The 26,955-nt window shown below is 40.5% G+C and overlaps 1 protein-coding gene across 1 annotated transcript in view; it reads right to left on the bottom strand.

Moving 5' to 3' along the window:
• Positions 1–26,955, bottom strand: part of PHF2 (PHD finger protein 2) — a 62,726-nt gene that overhangs the window by 17,052 nt on the left and 18,719 nt on the right. Inside the window, exons 10-19 of the mRNA XM_075573663.1 lie at positions 26,271–26,360; positions 24,422–24,865; positions 23,155–23,274; positions 21,992–22,110; positions 19,993–20,171; positions 18,342–18,424; positions 13,503–13,660; positions 10,374–10,636; positions 3,549–3,644; positions 1,248–1,357 (exon numbers count right to left, since the gene is read on the bottom strand). Coding sequence (XP_075429778.1) covers positions 1,248–1,357; positions 3,549–3,644; positions 10,374–10,636; positions 13,503–13,660; positions 18,342–18,424; positions 19,993–20,171; positions 21,992–22,110; positions 23,155–23,274; positions 24,422–24,865; positions 26,271–26,360 — 1,662 coding nt within the window. The remainder of the gene's footprint in view (positions 1–1,247; positions 1,358–3,548; positions 3,645–10,373; positions 10,637–13,502; positions 13,661–18,341; positions 18,425–19,992; positions 20,172–21,991; positions 22,111–23,154; positions 23,275–24,421; positions 24,866–26,270; positions 26,361–26,955) is intronic.

The raw sequence follows: 26,955 nt of genomic DNA, 5'->3' as shown, positions 1-26,955 counted from the left end.
TACAATTATAACAGTTTAATATGTTTGTAAATGTAGGTAACTAAATCTACTTGTGGTGGGATTTAAATCATTTGCAATGTACAGTTCTTGGTGATAAATATAAGAAAGTATGGATTAGTTAACAAAATGAAACAATATTTACTACGCAGTATGAATTAAATATATGATTGAATGCTATAAATCTAGTCTTATAAAACAAAATCGTACTCTGTTAATTTGAAATGATAGCATAGTTTAGTACAAAGTGATCAATCCCTGAGAATCCCATTGCTAATGAAATGTACTTTGTAATCAGGATGTTTGTGAATATCTCATGTATAGGAGCATAGTCAGGCACTGGTGCTGTGCCACAAAGTCACCTTTTGCCAGCGGACGACACCTTACAAGTTAGTTCAAGTAAATGGGCTGTGAAGCGTCTTCCAGCATTGGAAGGTGTTTTATTAAATAGCACTGCTTAGTGAATGGAGCCTTATTTTCTACCTCGTAATGAATGTTGATTTTGCATGAAACCCGTATCTCCTCACCAAACAATTATTAGTTAATTTAACAAAATGCAAAACATTTTATTTGCTCATGAAGAGCCACAGTATTAGTTACACAGATCTAATATTATTCCTAATTTGTTCTCCTAATTATATGTACAATATACTTTCGTGCATCGGGTCTAAATGAATGGTCAGCCAAACTTATTTTTTTCTCTGTAAAGAGTACGGTATATCAGAATACGATCTATCAATGGAAAATAGAAAATATGACTAATATTTAAAAATAAGATTTAGGGCCTCTACATTCAAATGTTTAGTTTAATTGTTTAATATTTTCTTTGACTTAAGTGATAAGTACATCAACTCTATAAATGAGTTATCAAATACAAGAACCAAATAACATTATGAAAACACCTTTTAATCAAAATTAAAAATGTATAAGTACTTTTTTACACTAAAAAGCAGCCTTTTAAAATAAAAAAAAATATTTTAATAACTAAAACATACTTTTAAAAGATTTTTATGTTTTAACAACATTTAATTTGTTTCAGCATTTTCTAGATGGAAAAACAAGGCAGAATTTTCTGATTTCTAAATATTTATGTTGGTTTTCTATTCCTACTGTAAAACCATCAGTGAACTATGATTGTAAATGAGTCTTTGGCTAGCAGGTATTGTAACTACATAAGTATCTGATTGTGACAGGGACACAGAAATATGATTCAGTATCTAATGTATAGAGAGACTGTTCTGATGTCTCACCTGTTGGGATAATTTAGCTGCAGCTGCTGCCAGTCCAGTTTCAACGGAGGCAACCCGTGTACCTTCTCGGACAGGCCTGTCTTGTCGAGGTATGGAAGGGCCAACTCTTGCTAAATATAAACATTTTGTAAGGAGCTAGCATAGAGTAAATATAATAAACATGCAACAACTGTTAAATCAAATGAAACATTTATTATAAACATCCTATTTTATCAATCTTGAGTTCACAATCACAATCCATATTAAATCGCGGCAGTTCCCGTGGAACAATCAATGTATTTCTATGTCCACTGTAGATTAAATTACTAAACTTCCCAATTACCTTTTATTCACACAGCTTCCTCCATGCTGATCCGAACTCTTAACACCTATAAGCAGCGTTCAGTAACGTTAGCATCATTTTCATGGCTCAGAGGTACTTCACTACCCAAATTAATCTGCAGACAAATTGCTGCCCTGCTCTCAGCAAGGTCCTTCACTGCAAACCCGTGTGACCCTCTCTCTCACACAAATATCCTCCACACACTCAGAGTTTATACATACTGTATGCCCTTAATTATGACAATCCAAACCCCGCGTTTAAAGGTCACCTCATGTCAACAACTTCATTTTTGTTAAATCCTGTTTCCATCATTTTTTACACTAATGTTCCTTTCCTAACCTGCCAAGATATAATCTGCCTTTCTGTTTTTATTAGATATCCTAAACTGCTGCTTTTTACCACTTGTTTATATGAAACGCCAGCTTATCACATCTATTCTGCTCCATTGTCCTTATGGCTTTACTATTTAAAATAAATAACACTTCAAAAGCACAGACACACCTAAAATGCAATTCTAATTACCCCCAATTGGCGCAGAGTTTACTAAAAGTACAGTGTAGAAAGCTGGCTAACCTGGGAATAATGTCGCTGCCATATTTACAGGTTTATGGCTTTAAAGTATATATATTTCAAATCGATATCCCACATTCTCTCTGATCAATGTGAAAGAGCCATTAACAATTGTTAACAGCAGTTCAGCTGAATAATATCTATTTAGTGAACAAATCTCTAAGGTCAATACCAATAAAATATCAATACCACATGACTCTGCTCTCCCTTCCTGGGGAACATTTCAGTTCCGTTCCTATGTATTTGAATAGAGATGAACGTCTCTGCAGACCAAGGAAGCAGATTCCCGTCGTACTGACTGTGGCCACAGAGTCCCACGCTGCGCAGGTCCCGCCAGGTCATGGTAGAGTGCTTTTATCGCCACTGTACGACGGTCTGTTATTGTCCTACGAACATCAGCTTATGGTTTTAGGAGTTTAATTAGCAGGCGTTAGGGAGGGGTCTAGACACATCATGAGGAGATGTTTTAATTATGTCTTTATTTGACATCGTTTTTCTTTTCATTTACATCAAAATTATCCTTTGTGACCAAGGTAGTGTAGACCTGCCTGGCTAATGATCAGCGTGAAATCTAAGAAACGTAATTAGTAAGCTGCTTGCTCCAAATATGGGACAAGGAGACATGTATGTGCGTTGATACATCCGCCTCTAAATATCACAAGTCAAGTTTGCTGGTAAACGCTGTGAAAACTGGAAATAATTATGATGATGAATTTTGTCCCTTACAATTCAAACTGTTCTTTGTTCGTGTAGCCTACATACTCTGATAGACCAACTGCTTTCATCTGCATTTACTCGTGGGACAATCTTCATCCAACATATTTTCACCCTGCCACCCAGCAGCATTTTTTCAGTTGCAATATGCTAATGAGATTTGTTTGTGTCAAATTTAGCCAGTTTATTTGTAACGCTAAAGAAATAAAGAGAAGAATGCTACAATAACAAGAAAATGTATGGTCATTGGCTGGGCTTTATCAATGAATACATGTGATGGTTAGATGATGTGATGGCCTTCCTGTGGATGTGTTTTCACCTTCACAACTGGCTTATCAGGTCTATGAGGCGTCGTACACGCTGTAAGAAAATGATGGCCCTTAAATTTAGATATTGAAAATTAATTTCAGGTGCTTTTAAGTCCAAATGTGAGTCTTGTTTAAATTATATTGACATTTTGTTCAATGTTTTGCAGTTTCTATAAACTGAAAAAACCCTGCTGCCCATGATCGTGCGTAATCCTTATACAATGGAACAATTTACTGCTATGCTAATGTTTATGTATAGTATTTATAATAAATTCATTTATCCTAGAAACAGTGGTTTATGCAGCCATAAAGCAAGGAAGTAGGTATTTAACATTTAGTAACTGCAGTATTGTTACTATCTCAGTATTAGAGAAATTGCACGCTCACCTGTGGGACTATAAGGGGCATCATCAGAACTTTTGCGCTTCTTTGATCGTGATTTGAACACGGGATTATCTTCATCTGATTCAAGAGATGGGTAAACTACGCAAACAAAGACCACCATTATTTGATAATCCTATACTGTATTAGTAGGTGCAATACAAGAGGTGAGGAATACTTTCAGATATAACGCACAAAGGTTGGATTGTTTCTATTTCTAACGTTAAGACTATATTCACAATATTTGAAATAAAGTTGAATGAATCTTTAGCTTATAGTCTTTGGCCCAACAGCATATTATATTTACGGTCCCTTGCTTTTAGTTTAGTGCAGATAAAATGTTTTTAAGCAATGAATATGGATATTGCAAAAAAAAAAAAAACAAGTGTAGTGCAAATCCCACAGAAATTGGTTATTAGCACATGGATTGTTTAGCAAGTTATCTGAAACAGTTTGCTTTGTGCAGATTGTTAATTCAAAACTATCCTCAAGAAATCCCAGCTAAGCCAAGTTTTTGAACTAATCAAAAACTCAACACATTTGCATATCCAATCAGTGTAAAATGAGCGCTCCTGCTTTGTAATTCATTGGTTATATCTAGGACTGACTGGGGCGGCCTGAGAAGCAGCCTGAGAAACACTGCAATAGCAGGTATGTTAGAAGTATAAAAACATCATTGGCTGGAGCAGGGGGCTCAACTCCGGTCCTTAGGGCCCCAACAGGTCAAGTTATCAGGATATCCCTGCTTCAGAACAGGTGGCTCAATCAGTGGCTCAATCGAAGACTGCACTACCTGTGCTGAAGCTGGGATATCCTAAAAACCTGACCTGTTGAGGGGGCTTGAGGAGTGGAGTTGAGCAGGGCTAAGGAACCCTGATTTTCTTAAGAGGTACTTAAGTAACAATAACTATTTTATGAGCTGTATAGTTTTAGGCCTGACATTTAAATCTATGTTTCTCTCCTACTTCTTTTGCTTGCAACAGGTGGAGTGTTGGGAAATGGGAAATTGTGATTAAAGATGCCACTTGGAACCTACTTAAACAAGTGTTAGATTTACTTGAAAGTGTTGAATTACAAAAGTGAGAAAAAAAGTTGTAATATTTGTAGGTATAAATTCACAGCTTCTGTGGGGAATGTTCTCAAAGATCTACCTTTCACGGGTACTTGTATTTAAATGTGAGCAGCTCAGTGAGTAAAGATTAGAGCGTTTCGAGAAGGGGAACATGGTTCAATTCCCAGTGTCGGCTCCTTGTGACCTTGGGCAAATCACTTTATCTCCATGTGCCTCAGGCACCAAAAACATAGATCCCTGCCCCCCGGGGCAGGGACCTGTGCCTGCAAAATGTCTCTGTAAAGTGCTACATAAAACTAGTAGCGCTATACAAGAACATGCTATTTTTATTAAATGTCTCTGGCAACATTTTTGGCCATATTCATTGAAGAGCGCAAACCTATTTACTGAATTTGCTGAATAAAGAAAAGTAATCCTGCACGTTCTTAATCCATTCTGTAAATTATATCTTTTAGGAATATAGTTGCAAAGATGGAAATGCTTTGAATGTAATGTTTGAATTGCAAATTGATATAGCACTGCATGGTATCAGTATGGCATTCTGTCCCAGTATGAGGAGTTAATATGCTGTTTAGAAGCACTAAAGCTACCTGGTCAGACACCTAATTTATTCTGTTAAATCAATAGCTGCACATACACTCTCCCATTGAACCACCGGGTGCCTATCTTTAGCACAAGTACAGTATATTCTTTCTGAAACTGCTATAAAATTGTGGCAGAGGTTGGTACAGAGGTTACCATCCTTAAAATTCTGCTCCAAAATATATTATATTATCTTGATTACACAAGCAGGTTAATGTATGAAAAGCTTCAGTTTTAATAGTTAAAATAACTAACATATTCCAATAAGTAACTATAATCATGTGACTGCTGCACTTTCTCTTCTGAAAATTGCTCACAAAGTATTGTTTTTGACCTTGCATACTGCTGTATCTGATATAATGGGAGAAAATCAAACCATGTGCAATTAATGTTGCTTATTGATCAGTGATCAGTCTATCTAAAGAAACATTCACTAGCAGTAAATAGTAATTGGAGGGATGCATTAAGGAAATTCCACTTATTAGTTAAGGAAACATAATTGGCCATATTTACAACCCGTGCTATGCCATAAGACACTCTGGCACCAGTGGTGACACTCTGCATCCTGCTCACTCGAATTGGCTCTAAGGGATATTATAGCATAGCTCTGCTTAGTAAATATGAGCTAATATCTCACTTAGAAACTCAATGTCACCATATACTGTATACTTATAAAACATGAGCCTCCAGAGAGATACAGATGTAACTAAGGTTATTACACCCATTACTGCACGATAACGCGTGTTCAATAAAGTTGCGAGTTACAGAATAGTGTGATTAGCGTGCCAAATGTCACAATTTAGTGCCTTACCGCACCATAGCGTGTGCATAATGTTGGCTACTTCTGTACAAACACAAGTGACTTTAAATGAATTCACTCAGTGTTACCGAGGAGATGATGTACTTCATTAATGAAAAATCTGCACATCATTTGTACTGTAAACGGCTAAAACCAGCATTCTTTGGACTAATATGCATAAAGGAGATGCGTTATCATAAGCCTATCTTTCAGATAGGAACTTTTTCTTAGATAACCAATTTGATTGGACTGCGACATGTTGTGTAAGAATCCCCAATTATACAGTATTTATATACAAATCAAAATCAAAAAGTACACGCTTGTCCTTCCAATGATCCTTTCCAATTTAAGGGTCACGTGATACTTCCTGCTTAAACAGCACAAGGTTAATCCGCCCTTCCCCTGATCGATGAATTTGTAACACTGCTCTGAAGTGTATGTTCTTTCAGCAATTAATAGGCTGACAACATTAAAGTAAGTCTCTTTGCACTTCTAAAATCTTTTTCATCTTGTACACCATGCTATTGTGTTCAATGACAAATAGCCTACAACAGGAGTGGCCAACCCCAGTCCTCAAGGGCTACCAACATATCAGGTTTTCAGGATATCCCTGCTTCAGCACAGGTGGCTCAATCATCGACAGCCATCTGTGCTGAAGTAGGGATAACCGGAAACCTGACCTGCTGGTGAGCCTTGAGGACTGGGGTTGGCCGCCCGTGACCTAGAATGTCGCTGCAGAATCCAGATTACAAACATTACTTTACTCATGTCTATGTTTTGCTACAGAGCCATACTTTGCATATGGAATTGTCAAACTGTACTGGAATGTAACATAGTGAGCACTCCCTGGTACGTACACTGGTGTACCCCTTTGCAGTTTGAGTTACGGCAATGTGTTCCCAATTTATGGACCAGTGATGCAGCTTATTAAGCAGTACAGACTAACAGAAGACTCAGAGCTGCTAGTTGGATTGATGGATATGACAGTAAATTTGTTGACATAAATATTGCTTAATCGGGACAAGTATCTCTAAGTAGTTTGACATTTATCAATTATTCCTTTCTGAAAGAAAGAAAATGTGCGATGAACGATTAGAATAAATTGAATTGAAATATTTGTTTTGATTAACAATTTCTGCCCTAAAATTGTTACAATAAAAATTCATACAATTCTATACGAGAAATGTATTAGCACTCTTGTATGAACTAGAAAACAACTGTTATTCAGTATTCACTATATTATAAGTAAGTATATTATATGAAGCGGATGAGACCTCTGACTCTGAGCATCACCGCTGCTTCTCCATATGTTTCAGTGAGTGTGTCACAAATTGTGTAAATACGAATCGGGTGAATTTGGTAATTTAGTGATTGGTAAATAATCTGTAACTCATTTGCATATCATTACCCAGAACACCCTAGCTGCAGTGGGAGCACTGTGTGCTAGGAGATAATGGGGAAGGGCAGGGTTGCACACCTGTCTGGGACGTGTGACTGTGCTCACACCTGGGGTTTTATTTGCTGTACGCAGGAGCGTTTTTGTCACTTTTTTATCCACCAAAATTTATGTTACAAATAATCGGCAAATTCTGCAAAAAAAACCTGTCACTTTAAACAACTTTTAGGTGCATATTTACTAAGCAACGCTATGCACCTTACAGTGAATGGGCCGTTCCACGCCTCCGGTATTAGATGGTGTCTTATGACATAGCACTACTTAGTAAATATGGGTCAAAGCGTACAGAGGCAGTGCCCATTATTATTATGAATGTGTTAGGGCCTTATTCTATATTGTCCGTTCACGCTGTTTTCCGCCAAAAATCCCTATGAAAGTAAATAGGATTTTTTTGTCTGAAAACGGCAAGAACGGCTGCTTTGGGCAATATAGAATTAACCCCGTTTAGTCAACGCAGGAAAGCTATAGCGCAATATTTAATACACCATACAAACATAACGCATGTTTGTGAACTTGTAACGTGTTAGCGTAAATAATAACAGAAACTAACGACATCTGTAATCCGTGGTTAGCAGGTTACACATGTTTTACAAAAACATTTGTTACGGAATAAATCATTTAAAATCAATATAACCAAATGTAATCTAAATTAACAATGTGACAGTAATCCTTTATAATGTACAAAATCATGGGCTCAGGCGGCCTCAAAGTATTAGTCCAAATCCACGTGCAAATTGTTCTTCCCTTTACACAACCTTTGTCTGGAGAACAAGAAGTAATGGGTAGAAATGCCCAAACTGTGACATGTGCGGCTATGGGGAAGTGACAATCCCAGCTCAATCACATCGTAAGATAATCAAGTCATTACAAGTCCCCCAACGTACTGAATTTCCCATCTTGGATTTAGCTTTCACTCAACGTGTGCATATGTATGATATCAGCTTCATAATTGGAAATATTCATCAGTGTCGGGCCGTTTCAGGCCCTTTTCGTGATGGTATTCATCACTCTCAGATGCAGAGATCCAATTTCTTTCAATTGTGTTGGTGGTATTTTTTCCCAACTAAAATTATATTGTGGTTTATTTTGCTTCTGTATAAATCTGTGATTATGTAGACCTCAGTAAGGATGTTCATATTGTCTTGCACTGTGAGAAGTGTAGATCACTATTCAATTGCATTTTCAATGTCATTGATTTGTTTCGTCGTTTTTGCATCAATCTGACTAAAGAAAATGAGGCTGCAAAATCTTGTCCTCAGTGTATCTAACAAACATTATATATTGTTTTCTTTCTCTTTTTACTTGCCCCTTTTCCCAAGATATTGGAGTATTTTTCGTGCCGGTGTTTGACACGAACCACACCCCCTCCCCCCCCATATATTTGGTGGTGGGGTCACCAATAAAAATGTATTATATTGCAAATTTCTGTTGGCCGCTGTAGCGAGCCTTACATGGCGGCCATTTTATTTCCCCCGGGATGCATGTGTCGACTGTGGAGCACAATCCGGTAATATATATATATATATATATCGAACAATACAGTCTGCTGCCTTAATTCCTACTGGCAATGCATATACTTACAAAATACTACCTAATGCATAATCATGATATGATAGTTTGCTTTGTTTTGGTAAATATATTATTATTATAATTATGAACAAGATACTATTTAGTATGAAATTAAAGAATAAAATCCAACTCTGTTATTAATCTCCATTCACAAATGGAGCTGCAAAGAATTTGATACATCGAATGTCAAACATGAATTGTAGTTGCTATGTCAGCAATCAGGACACAATGTATACACTGCACACAATGGAGTATGATTCTGTTCATAAAGATAGGTTACTATTCATTGGTATTTATAGGTCATAAATTGGGAATTACAAAATGCTTATCAGATACAAGCTTAGAAATAAGGGTAATCACACAAGAAGTCACTTAAATAATTCAGATAAGCGCGAATGTGCCAAATAGGGGCAAATACACCATAGCTATTTGAACGCCGTGTATATTATTCACATGCTTTGTAGGCAGTGATATACGTGGCTGGAATACCGTGGCACTTTTATAATGTAACAATATGTGGGTGTTCAAGATCCTTCTTCAGTTACAACTCGTGTGCTGTTTAAAGGAAAAGCCCAACTCTTATTTGGAAGTTGATGTACTGTACAACTTCAGCTACTTATTTCTTTTATGTCGACACTTCGTGTTCTTGTATTTATTGTGTAAACTTATTCTGAACAAAAAATGTCATTCATCAGCACATATAATTCTGCATAATTATGATGAAAATAAAATGTGGAATATTTTCAATGTCAACTATATTCCCAAAGTGACCGCCTGTCCGGCTTTGCTTTTTATGATATTTTACTGACATAATCTTTTTAAACTGTCTTCGATTAAACAATTAAACAAATATTATAATGAGTAACAGGCAAAGTGGCATTTCAAACAATAGGCTAAATCAGGGGGGCTCAGCCCAGTCCTCAAGCCCCCCCAACCCCCCAACAGGTCAGGTTTTCAAGCCATCACTGCTTTAGCACTGCAGCATTAATCCTCCCGGGCTGCAATCTATCCCCGAAGGCACTGTCCCTGGTGCCACAGATCTTTGCTTGTTCGTCCGTGGCACCGAGGACGGCAAGTCTTGCTACATCTGTGCCACGTTTTTTATTTACTTAGGGAGCTTGTTCTAGTTTTATTTCCTAATGTTCCTTCTTCTTCCTTTTCTAATCCGTGGTAGAAGTATACGGGGTCAGTAAATCAATGATGAGAGGAGATGACCGCTTTGCTTTTGGTTTCTCTAGCACCAGGGAACCCTCCTGAGTTGCTCCAAATAACAAGGATCTTGAAGTATTGTTTTTTTCACTCAACATGAAATTATTTGCAAGGTTATTAACTCAACGCATTGTTATAACTCACCATAATCAGAATCCTTGAAACATGCTCCCAGGTTGTCCTGGTCCTCGTCGTAGTCATCTATGTTAATGTTGTTCTTTGTGGTTTTCTTGGTTGCCCGCTTGCTTGCTCCCTTGTTGCTTCCAGATTTCTTTGAATTTTGGGCTGAATTATTCTTAGCTTGGTTTGTACTCCAAGAGGTCTGCAGGCAGGAATCGGATGGCAGGTTTGCCATGGATAACATTCCCTGGATTGCCTCTTGTGTGCTTGGAGATGCAGGTGGTTGACTAAGTAAGAATAAAAGAAAAATATATATATTCATAAAAATGTTGCATATCAAATGTTCATTTTAGCCTTCTTTGTATATGTCGCCTATATGTTCATTCTGCAATCAGTTTCATCGATGACTTTCATGAACTAAAGTTACACATTGATAGAGTTGATCTATTTTCCATCTTTAATATCTTTTGTGCTGAAAATGATGAGAGATTTAAACTTATATATCCACAAACCTCTCACCCTCTCACCTGACTCTCTCACCCTCTCACTACCTCCCCTGACCCTCTCACCCTCTTACTACCTCCCTTGACCCTCTCATCCTCACACCACCACCCCTATCCCTCTCACCACCTCCCCTGACCCTCTCACCACCTCCCCTGACCCTCTCACTACCTCCCCTGACCCTCTCACCACCTCCCCTGACCCTCTCACTACCTCCCCATACCCTCTTATCCTCTCACATTTTCTTTGCTTCTTCTCTGCCAGAGTAAGTCCCACCTTAACTCACTTCTTTAACCTTCCTTTCACCACTGGCACATTCCCATCTTCCTTTAAATATCAACTCATCACAATAATTCTAAAGAACAACTCTCTGACCCTCTCTCTGACGCTCTCTCTGACCCTCTCTCTGATCCTCTTTCTGATCCTCTTTCTGATCCTCTCTCTGACCCTCTCTCTGACCCTCTCTCTGACCCTCTCTCTGACCCTCTCTCTGATCCTCTCTCTGACCCTCTCTCTGACCCTCTCTCTGACCCTCTCTCTGACCCTCTCTAACTACCGCCCTATTTCTCTTCCCGACTTTGCCTCCAAGCTTCTCGTGTGGCTGCATTACAACGCATGCGTCACTCTGTCTCCTTTAACTCCCTGCGCGACTCCTGGCAGTCCGGTTCCCACCCACTACACCAGGGGTGCGCAAAGTGGGAGTGTGGGCGGCTGTTACAGAGGCCCCGCGCATCCCAGAAGGCATTTAAAATAAATGCCAGGGATCGCGCAAGGCCTTTGTAACTTTACTAACCTTGCCTTCCAGCGACACGTCTCCATGGCAACCCGGTGTCAAATGACGCTGTGGGGTCACGTCACGCCACGTTGCCATGGCAAACAAATCCATGAATGTTATACAAAGGAAATGTACTAGAACATGTTTAAAGCAATAAGGGTTTACAAATTCAAATGGGGCTATCATATTACTACAGCTGTCTCCAATATTAGGCTTGGTGGGAAGTTTATCCATAATAAACGTTCCAGAAAATGTTTTACTTACTTACAGGAAAAAGTAAGATCCCCAATAGCCACATGGCTTGTTTTCCACTGAAATGTCCTTATTGTGTCTTTTTGGAGGTATAGTAAATAAGTTTACAAGAATAAATCAACCAATCATTTCCAAGAGATGTCAAGATAACTTTCCACGTATTCTCACTCCATAGCACACAGAAGTCGCCAAGACGTTAGCATAATGTCTTCCCACTTCCCTCACTGGTCATTATGGGGGAAATAGACCATCAAGTGACCTAACCACCAATTGATACAACTGGAAGGAGGAAAGGCCTAAGGGGATGTGAGAATTCCTGGGCCATCGCGGCACAAGCTGAATACAAAGTACTGCCTGCTGACAAAGTCCCATATTACACATCAGGCAGCGATATCCCGTGCTTTTACATCTCACGCTGGCTACTATTGTACGTTTTTTAAATCAGGTGTATCATTCTGCCCTCACCCCGGCCATGTTGCACATACTACAGCATCCCATGCTTTGTTGGTGCTGTTATTATGTTTTTTAAAACATATTTCTTATTATAAAACAACTGTTAAATAGAGAGCAGAACCTGTTATATTTGTATATAGCATGGACCCCGGCATTCCAGGTACCTTTTAACAACACATATAATGTAAGTGTTTGCATAATCACATGATTGACAGTTTATGAAATGTAATAACTACAATAAATTATTCCAATGTAATGACTGGTTAATTTAAATTGCCATATGTCAATCTGTTTCCCAGTAATGAAATGGAAGAGTTCTGTTAAATGTTTGCAAGTGTTTTATTCAATTTTTTATGAAAATTGAGGAAGTATTTTCATTGGAATATGTACAGTATGAAAGTCATATTATTAAAAAAAAATACTTTTAGTACTGAATATTTACAAGAATAGTCGTTTTTGGGTTATTCGATGTTGACTTTTCAGCGATTTTTAATATTGACCTTTTGCAGTTGTGCTTTTGCATAAGAGTATCATTTGTACACATTTCTTACACACTGTCCATGACCTGTTCCAAAACACCTCCCTTCTAATGTGTGCAAATAACAAACAAAAGCAACTTCCCACAGCACCAAGAATATGGAAGGACATTAACTTGGACGACATTTTAATATTCTCACTATATTTGTTTTGCAGGTAGCACTTAAGGAGTGTACTGGCAATATACGGAGCCACGAAGTAGTCTCTTTCCACATCCTAGTTACCGTTAATGTACATAGATGATCATATCCCAAAACCTATATTGGATTCTGTTGCGATGTCATAGACACGGCATTGGAATAATGGTGTAACTTTTAGCTGTACCGATAGTACAAGTAACGTTGATCTAGAAGTAAAAACACACAGATGGCATTACACTGTGGGCACCTCAATGAAAGAACTTTCTATTCTTATTGTCAATCCAGAGTAAGGGGCTGATTCCAGATGTGCCAAAGCTGCTCGACACAATTTTGGGCTGAAATACCCCACTGACTTAATCGGTAAATTTTGGCCGAGAAATGGCTCAATCGGCCCCTTCGGTACATATACAGTAGTGTCAGCCTGTAATTCTGCACAGCATACATTTACAATCCGTGTTCTTTCATTCGTTTCAGACTTAATCTGGCTCTGTTTACCTATTTGCGTTGTAATCCAAGCCACCAACTTCTTTACTTGCTTGCAAGAGATCTAAAATTCCTGCTGAGCTCCCACTTTCCTTCTTGACTTTGGAATTTCGACCTGGTTTTGTTTCTGTGTCAATGTGTAGAGAGCCTTCATCTGATGAGTCATCACTCTAAAAGATTGCACGTACAGGATAGGCAGCATTACAGATCAAATATATTACAAATATTACAAATATAATCTTGTTTATCAACAGCTGGGTGCAGTCATGTGTGTTATCTACCAACTGAATGTCTCTGAGACCATACTAAGACACATTTAATGGAAAAGGACAGTTGCCATGGTGAATTAAAGTGCCTCACAGTTCAAACACACAATTAACCCCTGCTGGGCTGTCAAAGCGACATAGGCCCTTCCAGGATAACAGTTTTTAAATTAAGTTAATTGAATCATTAACATTTGTGGGTAACGATAATACAATTCACATCATAAAAAGCTGGTAAAATTAACCAAGAGCGGGAAGCATCAATATAGTGACACAAAGAAATGCTGCTATGAATATTGGTTTCCCAGTAAAAGTATCGTCTTTCTCTAACCACTTGACAAGCTGCCTTTCTGCTGGATCGCATTGGATGCCATGTATCATGCTACAGAAAGGGATGGTGGGGTGTTTAATTCATGCTAGATGTCATCTGGAAAAGTAATCTCTTACGGTCAGTGTATCAAAGTACCTTACTCCAATTTGGTTTGTTTTCATCATTAAGAGATTTAGGAAGCAATAACATGGATACAATAGAACTTGATTAACACACAGACAGGTAAGAGTAGGATTTGGCAGCAGGCTCAATGCAACTATAGCTAAAGATCATACTTTATGTAACTAAAACAGTGGCGTAACTACAGTGTTTGTGCCCCCTGCAACAAATGTTAAAAAAAAACCATTTATAACATATAACACAAATAAAAAACACAAAATAAATCATACAATTTATTACAATCAAACAAAGTTTTACATTCAGTCACACACTAAATTTCACCCCACCACCAACACCATACTCAATCTCCACCCACCCCACCACCAACACCATACTCAATCTCCACCCACCACCAACACCAACACCATACTCAATCTCCCCCCACCCCACCACCAACACCATACTCAATCTCCACCCACCCCACCACCAACACAATACTCAATCTCCACCCACCCCACCACACTCAATTCCCCCCCCCCCACTCACTCAATTTCCCCACTCCTCCACCACATTCAATTTCCCTACCCTACCACTGATGCAAAGCTCGGCTGGCCGTGGGGGCGGAAATTGGGCTCGACTTCGGGGGCAGGCCCAGCTTCCGTCACTGAACGGTGGCACGGGCAGGGCAGGGGGAAGAGGAATTGGCAGCGGAGTGAGGGCCCCGCAGCAAACAGAGGCCCCAGCAGCAGCTGGACGCAGAAGTTCAACCCGACCTCTGGCCGCTGCCGGGCCCAACTTCCAGCATCGGCCGTCCGGGCTCCCAGTGCTCTTTCCCCCGCCCGCATCACGGGATTTAGCGGGATGGTGGTTACGCCACTGAACTAAAACAATTCTACACAGAAAAAGGCAACAAGAAAATGTATGTACCCAAGTACTCCACATGTACTGTGTGTGCACTGCCACGACTACCATCATTCTATGCACTGCCATTACTACCATCATTCTATGCACTGCCACTACTACCATCATTCTATGCACTGCCACTACTACCATCACTCTATGCACTGCCACGACTACCGTCATTCTATGCACTGCCACGACTACCATCATTCTATGCACTGCCACGACTACCATCATTCTATGCACTGCCACGACTACCATCATTCTATGCACTCCCACTACTACCATCACTCTATGCACTGCCACTACTACCATCATTCTATGCACTGCCACTACTACCATCATTCTATGCACTGCCACGACTACCATCATTCTATGCACTGCCACGACTACCATCATTCTATGCACTCCCACTACTACCATCACTCTATGCACTGCCACGACTACCATCATTCTATGCACTGCCACGACTACCATCATTCTATGCACTCCCACTACTACCATCACTCTATGCACTGCCACTACTACCATCATTCTATGCACTGCCACTACTACCATCATTCTATGCACTGCCACGACTACCATCATTCTATGCACTCCCACTACTACCATCACTCTATGCACTGCCACGACTACCATCATTCTATGCACTGCCACGACTACCATCATTCTATGCACTCCCACTACTACCATCACTCTATGCACTGCCACGACTACCATCATTCTATGCACTGCCACGACTAACATCATTCTATGCACTGCCACTACTACCATCATTCTATGCACTGCCACGACTACCATCATTCTATGCACTGCCACGACTACCATCATTCTATGCACTCCCACTACTACCATCACTCTATGCACTGCCACGACTACCATCATTCTATGCACTGCCACGACTAACATCATTCTATGCACTGCCACTACTACCATCATTCTATGCACTGCCACTACTACCATCACTCTATGCACTGCCACTACTACCATCATTCTATGCACTGCCACTACTACCATCATTCTATGCACTGCCACGACTACCATCATTCTATGCACTGCCACGACTACCATCATTCTATGCACTCCCACTACTACCATCACTCTATGCACTGCCACGACTACCATCATTCTATGCACTGCCACGACTACCATCATTCTATGCACTGCCACTACTACCATTATTCTATGCACTGCCACTACTCCCATCATTCTATGCACTGCCACTACTCCCATCATTCTATGCACTGCCACTACTACCATCATTCTATGCACTGCCACTACTAACATCATTCTATGCACTGCCACTACTACCATCATTCTATGCACTGCCACTACTACCATCATTCTATGCACTGCCACTACTACCATCATTCTATGCACTACCATCATTCTATGCACTGCCACTACTACCATCATTCTATGCACTGCCATTACTACCATCATTCTATGCACTGCCACTACTACCATCATTCTATGCACTGCCACTACTACCATCATTCTATGCACTGCCATTACTACCATCATTCTATGCACTGCCACTACTACCATTATTCTATGCACTGCCACTACTCCCATCATTCTATGCACTGCCACTACTCCCATCATTCTATGCACTGCCACTACTACCATCATTCTATGCACTGCCACTACTAACATCATTCTATGCACTGCCACTACTACCATCATTCTATGCACTGCCACTACTACCATCATTCTATGCACTGCCACTACTACCATCATTCTATTCACTGCCACTACTACCATCATTCTATGCACTGCCACTACTACCATCATTCTATGCACTGCCACCACTATCATCATTCTATGCACTGCCACTACTACCATCATTCTATGCACTGCCACTACTTCCATCATTCTATGCACTGCCACTACTACCATCATTCTATGCACTGCCACTACTACCATCATTCTATGCACTGCCACTACTACCATCATTCTATGCACTGCCACTACTACCATCATTCTATGCACTGCCACTACTACCATCATTCTATGCACTGCCACTACTTCCATCATTCTATGCACTGCCACTACTCCCATCATTCTATGCACTGCCACTACTCCCATCATTCTATGCACTGCCACTACTCCCATCATTCTATGCACTGCCACTACTACCATCATTCTATGCACTGCCACTACTACCATCATTCTATGCACTGCCACTACTCCCATCATTCTATGCACTGCCACTACTACCATCATTCTATGCACTGCCACTACTCCCATCATTCTATGCACTGCCACTACTACCATCATTCTATGCACTGCCACTACTCCCATCATTCTATGCACTGCCACTGCTACCATCATTCTATGCACTGCCACTACTCCCATCATTCTATGCACTGCCACTGCTACCATCATTCTATGCACTGCCACTGCTACCATCATTCTATGCACTGCCACTTCTCCCATCATTCTATGCACTGCCACTGCTACCATCATTCTATGTACTGCCACTGCTACCATCATTCTATGCACTGCCACTACTCCCATCATTCTATGCACTGCCACTACTTCCATCATTCTATGCACTGCCACTACTACCATCATTCTATGCACTGCCACTACTTCCATCATTCTATGCACTGCCACTACTACCATCATTCTATGCACTGCCATTACTCCCATCATTCTATGCACTGCCACTACTCCCATCATTCTATGCACTGCCACTACTCCCATCATTCTATGCACTGCCACTGCTACCATCATTCTATGCACTGCCACTTCTCCCATCATTCTATGCACTGCCACTGCTACCATCATTCTATGTACTGCCACTGCTACCATCATTCTATGCACTGCCACTGCTACCATCATTCTATGCACTGCCACTACTTCCATCATTCTATGCACTGCCACTACTCCCATCATTCTATGCACTGCCCATACACGTATTACATTACAGAAGGCAATTTCAATTACATTTTAATTAAAGTATGAAGGCTAACTTTAGAAACAAACTGCCTGTACAAGTGATGCATTCCACCGGATTAATGTAATACATATAATAGGATTCTTAACATGAACCTGTTAAAAGCTCCAAAAAAATCAATATAGTGAGCATACAGAATGTATTAAACGTGGTTCCATTTGTTTTAATGGAGTTGTGATACATCTGGCGATAAAACTTGTGTTGTGTATTGTGTACGTTAACGTGTTAAGAATAACGGAAGCTATATTTGCAATTCAAGGCATACAGGCAAGGCATTTTAATAATCAGGTGCATACCTTATACTTTGTTTCCTGAACTTTGGACTTCTTCGCTGGAGGATTTGGAGGATTTTGTGGAGTTTCTTTGTGATCTGATAAAACTAGACACAAATTGTAATGCGTACGTTAATAATATGTACAAGATGAGGTAAACAAGGCATTGACATACACTGGCTAACTCTGTATTGTGCATGTGATTCATCCAAAGAGGTGCAGAAAATACTCAAACCGCCGCACACATATTGTACACATTTGTACTTAAATTGTTCACATTGTGAGCAGGAAGCCGCTAATGAGACATATTTGAAAGAAGATAGGTCTCAACCTAATATAACCCAACAATCTCCTTTTACATAGCATAGTGTTAATAGCACTGGCTCTGAATATCTAATCTTTTGCTCAATAATTAAAGCTGGCAGTTTTGGTGCTGCATCGATGATCTGCCACTGCGAGGGATGGATTCGCTAAGATTGATTAAATCAAGGCAAATAACGCAACGTAAACTAAAACAGGCAATCACATGCAAAAATAACGTGGGCTCTTCTCTAATGTCAGCAAAGCGTTGTGAAACACACCCCGGATAACATTAATATCCTCTGCATGTCATCAACAGCCAAGTTACACACATCTTCCTTATACACTCTGCTCTAACAATATGTTCCATACAATCAGGTACACATGTAAAAGCAGCCTCCAATTCTTCCTCTTATGTATTACTCTCTGCTCTGTACAATGAAACGCCTTAGCATTTATTGTGTATGTCTTCTTTATTGGCTGTAATACTAAATATGAGCCAAATGTCTTGCTGTCTGAAAACATGACTGACAAAAGTCTGATCTCCCTTGTCCTTTCATTTCAGATAACTCTGGAGTTCTCTTATCTCCCAGCTCACGCACCTTTGCTATACCACTCTCAAAGTTGACGTTGATGCCTGTGGTGCAAAGGCAGCCAACTCCAGTCCTCACGGGCCACCTACAGGTCAGATTTTAAGGATATCCCTGCTTCAGCACAGGTGGCTCAAACAGTGGCTCAGTCAATGATCGAGTCACTGATTGAGCCACCTGTGCTGGGATATCCTTAACATTTTACCTGTTGGTGGCCCTTGAGGACTGGAGTTCCCGCCCCTGCTGTGGTGCATTGTTTTTAAACCGACTCTTTTTCTATTCTGCAGTCCGCAGCCTTAGTCCTACTTGTAATAATCTCTCCACACCTGCCTCTTTACTCTGCCAGATTACATAGCTTCAAGAAAGCTTTCCTGCTCATTTCCACTCAAGTCTCTAGTTACTGTAGGTACCTTAGGTGAGAAAAAAAATCCTTTATGGTTCAACTTTCAGAGCGAGGCTGAGATTTCGTTGTGTGTAACCGGCCGGACTATAATGTGTCTACTTGCACTTTTGCTTCTGGCATATACTAGGTCAATAACTACAGTGCACCCATGAATAAACCATGTATCATCCTATAATCAAATAACTATGCGCTACAACCCCATCCTATAATCATATTAACTGGTTAGTACATCTGCTGAGTGAGGAAGTTGAAACACATACTGTAGTTCTTAAAGGAATTACAGGCTCCTACAGCAAAGGAATGGCCTATTGCCGGGCTGCTCCATTTGTCATATTCCTTTGCTTTAATAATGAAGATAACGGTATAGAGACACAGATCTTACATGACAAGTCTCTCTTTGTTGTTGTTTTCTTTCTTCTAATTGGGAACTCGTCAATCTTCAGCTCGCCGTCATCCGAGACATATTCATATTCGTCTCGAACTGGCTTGGTTTTGTCCTCTTTCAAATTCTGTAGTGATCCAAAAATACTCGGACTATTTTGGGGCTTGACTCCCTTGGGCCTGTTATAAATATCTGTATATTAGAAGGCAGATCGGGATATACATATAATGTAAAGAGACTCAGATTGATATATTCGCCTGTTATGGAATGACAACACACCGTGCAATGCAACCGGCAGCGACAATTCTATGCTATTACATCCCCAAAACACCTTACTGCAGGAGTTCTCCGCTCCCCTTTCCCCCAACAACACAGGTTTTAAGATTATCCCAGCTTCAGCACAGGTGGCTAAATCAATGGCTCTGTCAAAGACTGAGCTGTGCTGTGCTGGGATATCCTTAAAACCTGACCTGTTGGAGGGTCTCGAGGACTGGAGTTGAGAACCCGGCCTTAGTGTCTATGTTTGTGTCTCCATCTCTCTCCCTGTGCTTATATTTTCTCAATCACAGCAATTTCTGAAAATAGGATTTTATAATTACTGTGAAATAGATAACTCATGGGAGTTTTAAAGTCAAGTATAGAATTATAATGTGAATAAAAATGCATTGTGTTAATAAAAGAAAATCTCTCTCACGAGTTATCTTCATCCGAGGAATGCTAAGAAAATATTCCGGACCTATTAGGAATTGCGGTTGCCGTGAATTCTCTCCTAAACGCATCATAACGCGACTCTGATCACTGCACTGTTGGAATTGCCGGAACAATCTTTGTTAGCGTTAAGTTAAGCTAATTGCAGAACCTTCACCTTTATCCATTGCAGGGAATATAGTACTTCGTTACTGTAGGTAACATTATTGTATCACCTGGTTAGCCCCTCTGATCTGGGATTGCAGGAGCGTTCTTTTCTTACATATGAACGCTAAATGGATTATGCTCCATGGTTATTATTATTGATACTGTAAGGGATTAATATCTTGGAAGATTCCAGTTTGAACTCCACCTACTTATTGTAATTAGTGCATAATGGGGGATATTTATTATGGGGCAGTCCCACTCAAGCCAAAATGAACTAAGAGCAGCGGCATATTAAACGGATTAAATGGTGGTCTTCTACACTAATTAAAAACAAAGGAATTAGACAGCTGTAATGTCTCCATAGTAACCAAATGCTATGGAGTGTTTTTTTTTTTCAATCTTACCATAATGTGTCATTATCTACTAACGAGTGCGATTTAATAAGACTCCTTCTGGAGTCAGAAGACAACTTATGGCCCATTCACAGGAACGGACCACAAGGCTTGTTCTGGTGCCGGACAGTGACTTATGGAGTAGCACTGCTTAGTAAGTCTGGCTCAATCTCTTTAGTGATGAGACCGTTTCTTAGCCGTCACATAATGTATACAGGCAAATTGCTGATCTATACTTTCTTTTCCTGTGCTGGTTTGTTTGAACTAATTATGCTGCTATCAGGCAGAAACACACATTTTTACACACAAAGCAAAGAAATAAAACATTTGAATTTTTAGTATTGTAACCGAGGTTTCGTCCGGAGCTGAAGTGCGCTAATTTCTTACAGTTTTACGTGCCGGTACTCTTGCCTGGTAATTTAAACATCGCGGCCTTGCCCATCCAATAGGAAGCCGCACAGCCTGTTTGGTGGACATTTCAAATTCTCGAAAGGGAAGGAAACAGGCACCTAAAACAATAACCGGGAACTTGGGCGTCTCCGGAGCTGAACATAGTGTGGTCCAGCGCAGGACAACCCACAGTTTGAATACTATCAAAAAATTCAAAAGCAGCTGGGATAGCTGTGGCTACAGTATGTGGGACGGCCCTTTTGATCTGCAATAGAGTTCCTCTTAAAAGGTGTTTCACATATGGTAAAAGCTTAGTAAATTTAGTACATAATTTCCAACGTAGTTTTGCATTTTTGACATACCCAAAAAGTTTTTTGTTAGAGAAGGAAAACATAAATTTATTGTCCTTATTTCCCGACAAAGGAGTTTTTTGCAATTTGTGTTCTTCTTCCATTTTTAGTAATGAATCCGGTTTGCTGTTCTGAAAAAGAAAGAACATAACAGAATAAAGGATCAACCATTCCCATATACTACTAAGTAACACGGTACACACAGTGCACCAGATGTGCATATGAATAGTGTCGGGTGCGTTGCATCAAATGTAGGCTAGGAAGGATGTATTCAGCACACTGAAAGGATCAAGCATGCTACAAAATGCATTTACTGCAAGCTTGGTTGTATCAGGAACCTGTTCTGGCACAGGTCCCAGGGAGAGGTTTGAGAATCACTGGCCTAACGGGTACGAAAGTTACAGTGAAAACAATTTGCATGAATGTACATTGGACCAACAGGTCAAATGAAATCTTAATCAAAGAGGTTGAGTGTAATCCTTTAGATCTGATCCATAACCCTATGCATTATAAATAATATATCTGATAACTTGTGAAACTAAGAGCCTTAGAAACTTGTGAAACTGTTCGCACCATTATCGGCCCAAAACTCCCAGTTTCTGGCCGCTAATACTGCGATCGCGCCCTTTCAGAGTATATGGAATTAGACCCGAAGTTTAAACGGGAATAATTGTAGATCAATGAAGTTGCTGCTTAATTTGTTGTACAAGGGCAGGCAAAGTTAACGAATATTTAAAAAATTTCAGTTTTATAAAACATTGAATTTGCGAAACTTCAAAGGGACACTACATGGGGAACACAGCTAATAATATTTCAAATAAGCACACACAACTCAAGTTTATATGCACATCTTTTCAGTGTGGTTAAATTGCTCACAATAAGTAGATACTATAACCCAGAGGTGGCCAACTCCAGTCTTCAAGGGCCACCAACAGGTCAGGTTTTCAGAATATCGCTGCTTCAGCACAGATATTCGACTGAGCCACTGATTGAGCCACCTGTGCTAAAGCAGGAATATCCTGAAAACCTGACCTGTTAGTGGCCATTGAGGCCTGGCATTGGCCGCCCCTGTACTTGTGCTTTATCCTGCTGATGTTATCCCAGATGTCCTCTTTGCTGTCCGGTCCACCTTGTCGCATGCCGGAGACGTGTGAGGCATTAGAAGGTCGCAGTACCTTATATTTCCATTTAGCTTCAGTTTTGCTTTTATTCTGCTCTCGAACTTCCAACTTCTCCACATCATTCTGTTTAGATGTGTCTTCCTTTTTAGGGGTAATTATCTCATCTTTAGGTGCCTAAAAAAACATAACATAGAAGACTATGTATAGATACAAAGGGGTCTGTGATAGTGACTTCAATGGGACGTTCTGAGGCCAGATCTACACTATCGCTATTTAAATAATAGCTTCCATATTGATGGAGGTTACTCCATCACTTATTAGGTACACATTGCATACATTAATTACAGTGGAAGCTACATGAATAGATACAAAAGAGAGCAATAAGCACATAGATAAGTAACAACATATGAATATAAAGGTGTGTCATTGTGTACTGATTCTATAATGCTAGGGGGGAGAATGTTAGAAAGGTTGGAGGAGATTTCAAACTACCGGGTAGGTTGGAGGGGGGAGGGGGATGAAACAGATAACAAACTAAATGGAATAGAAAAGGAAACAAGAGGTTAAGGAGGTAGAATGGGGGCAAGTGCAAATTTGGCAAGCAGCAACACACTCATACTAAATACAGATAATACTATAAAACTTCTAAAGACTAAACCAAGTTGGCGCAGAAAGGAAGTAGCAGATAAGATAATAGTACAGGCTGAAAAAAAACTTAAATGCATGCTTGCTAATGCAAGAAGCCTGACAGATAAAATGGGGGAGCTTGAATTAATAACTGCAAGGGAGCAGTATGATATCATAGGCATTACTGAAACATGGTGGGATGAAACTCATGACTGGACAGTTCATTTAGAGGGTTATTCCCTTTTTCGGAAGGATCGAACAAATAGAAGGGGAGGTGGAGTATGTTTATATGTTAAACCGGATCTAAAACCTATTATAAGGGATGATGTTTATGAAGGGAATGATGAAAATGTACAGACCTTGTGGATATAAATTAGCAGTGGAGGTAAAAGTATAAAGAGAATGTTTGTGGGAATATGCTATAAACCACCAAATATCTGTGAGACTGAGGAAGCTAAAATACTTTTGCAAATGGAGAAGGCATCAAAACTAGGTCATGTTTGCATAATGGGTGATTTTAATTATCCAGACATAGACTGGGGCAATAAGATTAGCAGGAAACAAGGAAACAGTTTTTTGGGGTTCCTTAAATACAATTACTGTATGTCTTTTTTCAACCTAATCTACTATGTAACTATGTAACTAAGTATAATAGAAGAATGGACACATTAAACTGCATTACAACTATACCCACCGTCCCTTTCTTTGGCGTGTCCACTTTAATCAACGCGTCCTTTGTGTGTGCCTCTAGAAGATCAAGATCGGGGGTGGTTGGTAGTGAAATAGGTATCTCTTTCATCTTCTTCGCTTTCTTCTTCCCTCCTTCCTTAGTTTTAGGATTTTTCGGAGCCTTGGGAATTTTCAGAGTTTTGGGGGGTTTGGTGGGTTTTGGGACTTTGGGGGGTTTTGCCGTGCTGGGAGCTTTTGGGGGTTTAGGTGGTTTAGGAGGCTTGGGCGGTTTGGGCAATTTTTCGCTCTTAGGAGTCTTTTTTTTAGTCACTTTTTCCACTGGCGGAGGGGTTTCTGGCAGGGGTGACGCGGGCGACGCAGGTTCTTCCTTCTCTATTTTCTCTACTACTTTAGTTTCTTCTGCGTTTACATTGGCACTCACATCTGTTTTGATGACTTTTGATGCATTCTGTATTTTAAAAGAAAAACATAAAAAAATTACGATTTAACGATTCAGAATCTAACGATTCTGTGTGAACCGTTAGAGGTAACATATGTATCCTGTTTTATTCCCATTGGCACAGTATGCGTGACGTTTTCACATGCCATCCCCGCGGGGTATTTAATCTGTGATGCCCTACCGTACGTACAGAGCAGGGTTATTGTCATTTTTCTAACCATCAAACTCATGTTTTGTTAAATCTGACCAAAGTTATTTCATTACACACCAGGTTTAAAGATATTCCATGAATAACTACGGTCTTTAAAAAATGTCAAGAGATTTATAGAGATTTAATTTAGGCTTCTGAAACAAATGTTGCCATCTGTTAGCAGGGAGTAGTTATAACGCATGATACATAATGTAACAAGGTCATAAATATATACATATATAATACACACACATTTAGTTACACACATCAATATATGAGAGTGAGTGAGGGGGTGGAGTGAGAAAGGGGGAGGGTGAGAGAGTGAGAGAAGGGGGAGCGTAAAAGAGAGAAAGGGTGATGGATAAAGAAGAGGGGGGTTAATGGAGAGTAGCTGGAGAGGAGGGGAACATGTGGGGGAGAAGCTGGAGAGGAGGGGAGTACATGGGGGAGAAGCTGGAGAGGAGGGGAGCACGTGGGGGAGAAGCTGGTGAGGAGGGAAGCTTTTGCAGGGGAGTAGCTGGAGAGGAGGGGAGCACGTGGGGGAGAAGCTGGAGAGGAGGGGAGCACGTGGGGGAGAAGCTGGAGAGGAGGGGAGCATGTGGGGGAGAAGCTGGAGAGGAGGGGAGCACGTGGGGGAGAAGCTGGAGAGGAGGGGAGCATGTGGGGGAGAAGCTGGAGAGGAGGGGAGCATGTGGGGGAGAAGCTGGAGAGGAGAGGAGCATGTGGGGGAGAAGCTGGAGAGGAGGGGAGCACGTGGGGGAGAAGCTGGAGAGGAGGGGACCATGTGGGGGAGAAGCTGGAGAGGAGGGGAGCATGTGGGGGAGAAGCTGGAGAGGAGGGGACCATGTGGGGGAGAAGCTGGAGAGGAGGGGAGCACGTGGGGGAGAAGCTGGAGAGGAGGGGAGCACGTGGGGGAGAAGCTGGAGAGGAGGGGAGCACGTGGGGGAGAAGCTGGAGAGGAGTGTGAGGAATCTTTAATTATTCTGTTTATTGTGCTATGAAAACAAGGATTTATTTTTACAAATTGCTGTGTGTAAGACGGTGCAATGTGGGAAAAAAGAGAGTTTCTGCGACTTTTTTTAGCACTAATTTTCTCAGAACTAAAAATGTATTCAAGAAAATGCAGAAACTTCAATACCATATATAAACAAAATGCAGTATATAAATATAGGGGTGCGATAGTCGTTGATGATCAGTAAAGGCTATCTCACAAAAAATGCATACCTCGGATAATCGTATTTCTTTGGCGAGGTCTTTGATAAGTTGTGATGGCTTAAAATATTCTGGGAGTTCATCTTCGTGCTCTAGCAAAGCCTGAAACATAAGCGCCACCCAATTATAAACTGGAACTGAAATGCATTAATCAGTGGCAAGTGTCTGACCCTACATGCAACAAAATATTTGACCTCTAGGCCCAATGGATATTCTGTTTTCAAAGCTTCCTCCCTAAAATGATATTACAGTGCATACTGTAAAAATTGACTCTTTTTACTCACAAACATGTGGGTCCCACTCATTGTCCGGAACGCACTAAGTCGCGATTCAGAGTAACGCACCCAGATCCAACATTAACTGCCATTCACTTGAATTGCAGTTAATGCAGGATAGGTGTGCTACTCTCCGCATGGGCGCTTCCCGAGTCCTCCGCATTGTGCATCGAATTAACAAGGCATTCTCTCATTTCTGCCACGTGTGTGTGTGTGTGTGTGTGTGTGTGTGTGTGTGTGTGTGTGTGTGTGTTTGTGTGTGTGTGTATATGTATATCTCCTAGAAGATAAGATAGCAAACCGCTTTTTTGTGTTCTATAATAGCGAGTTAAAGGTATAAAGGTCCTTTCAGCCTAGTCACAGGATCCGGGGGGTGCGAAGGGAACAGTATCTCCTATTTGATACTTCATTGTATTCACATT

This window comes from Ascaphus truei, chromosome 17 (assembly GCF_040206685.1).
Source record: "Ascaphus truei isolate aAscTru1 chromosome 17, aAscTru1.hap1, whole genome shotgun sequence".
Taxonomy (NCBI): domain Eukaryota; kingdom Metazoa; phylum Chordata; class Amphibia; order Anura; family Ascaphidae; genus Ascaphus; species Ascaphus truei.
This window is presented reverse-complemented; position numbering and strand designations above follow the sequence as displayed.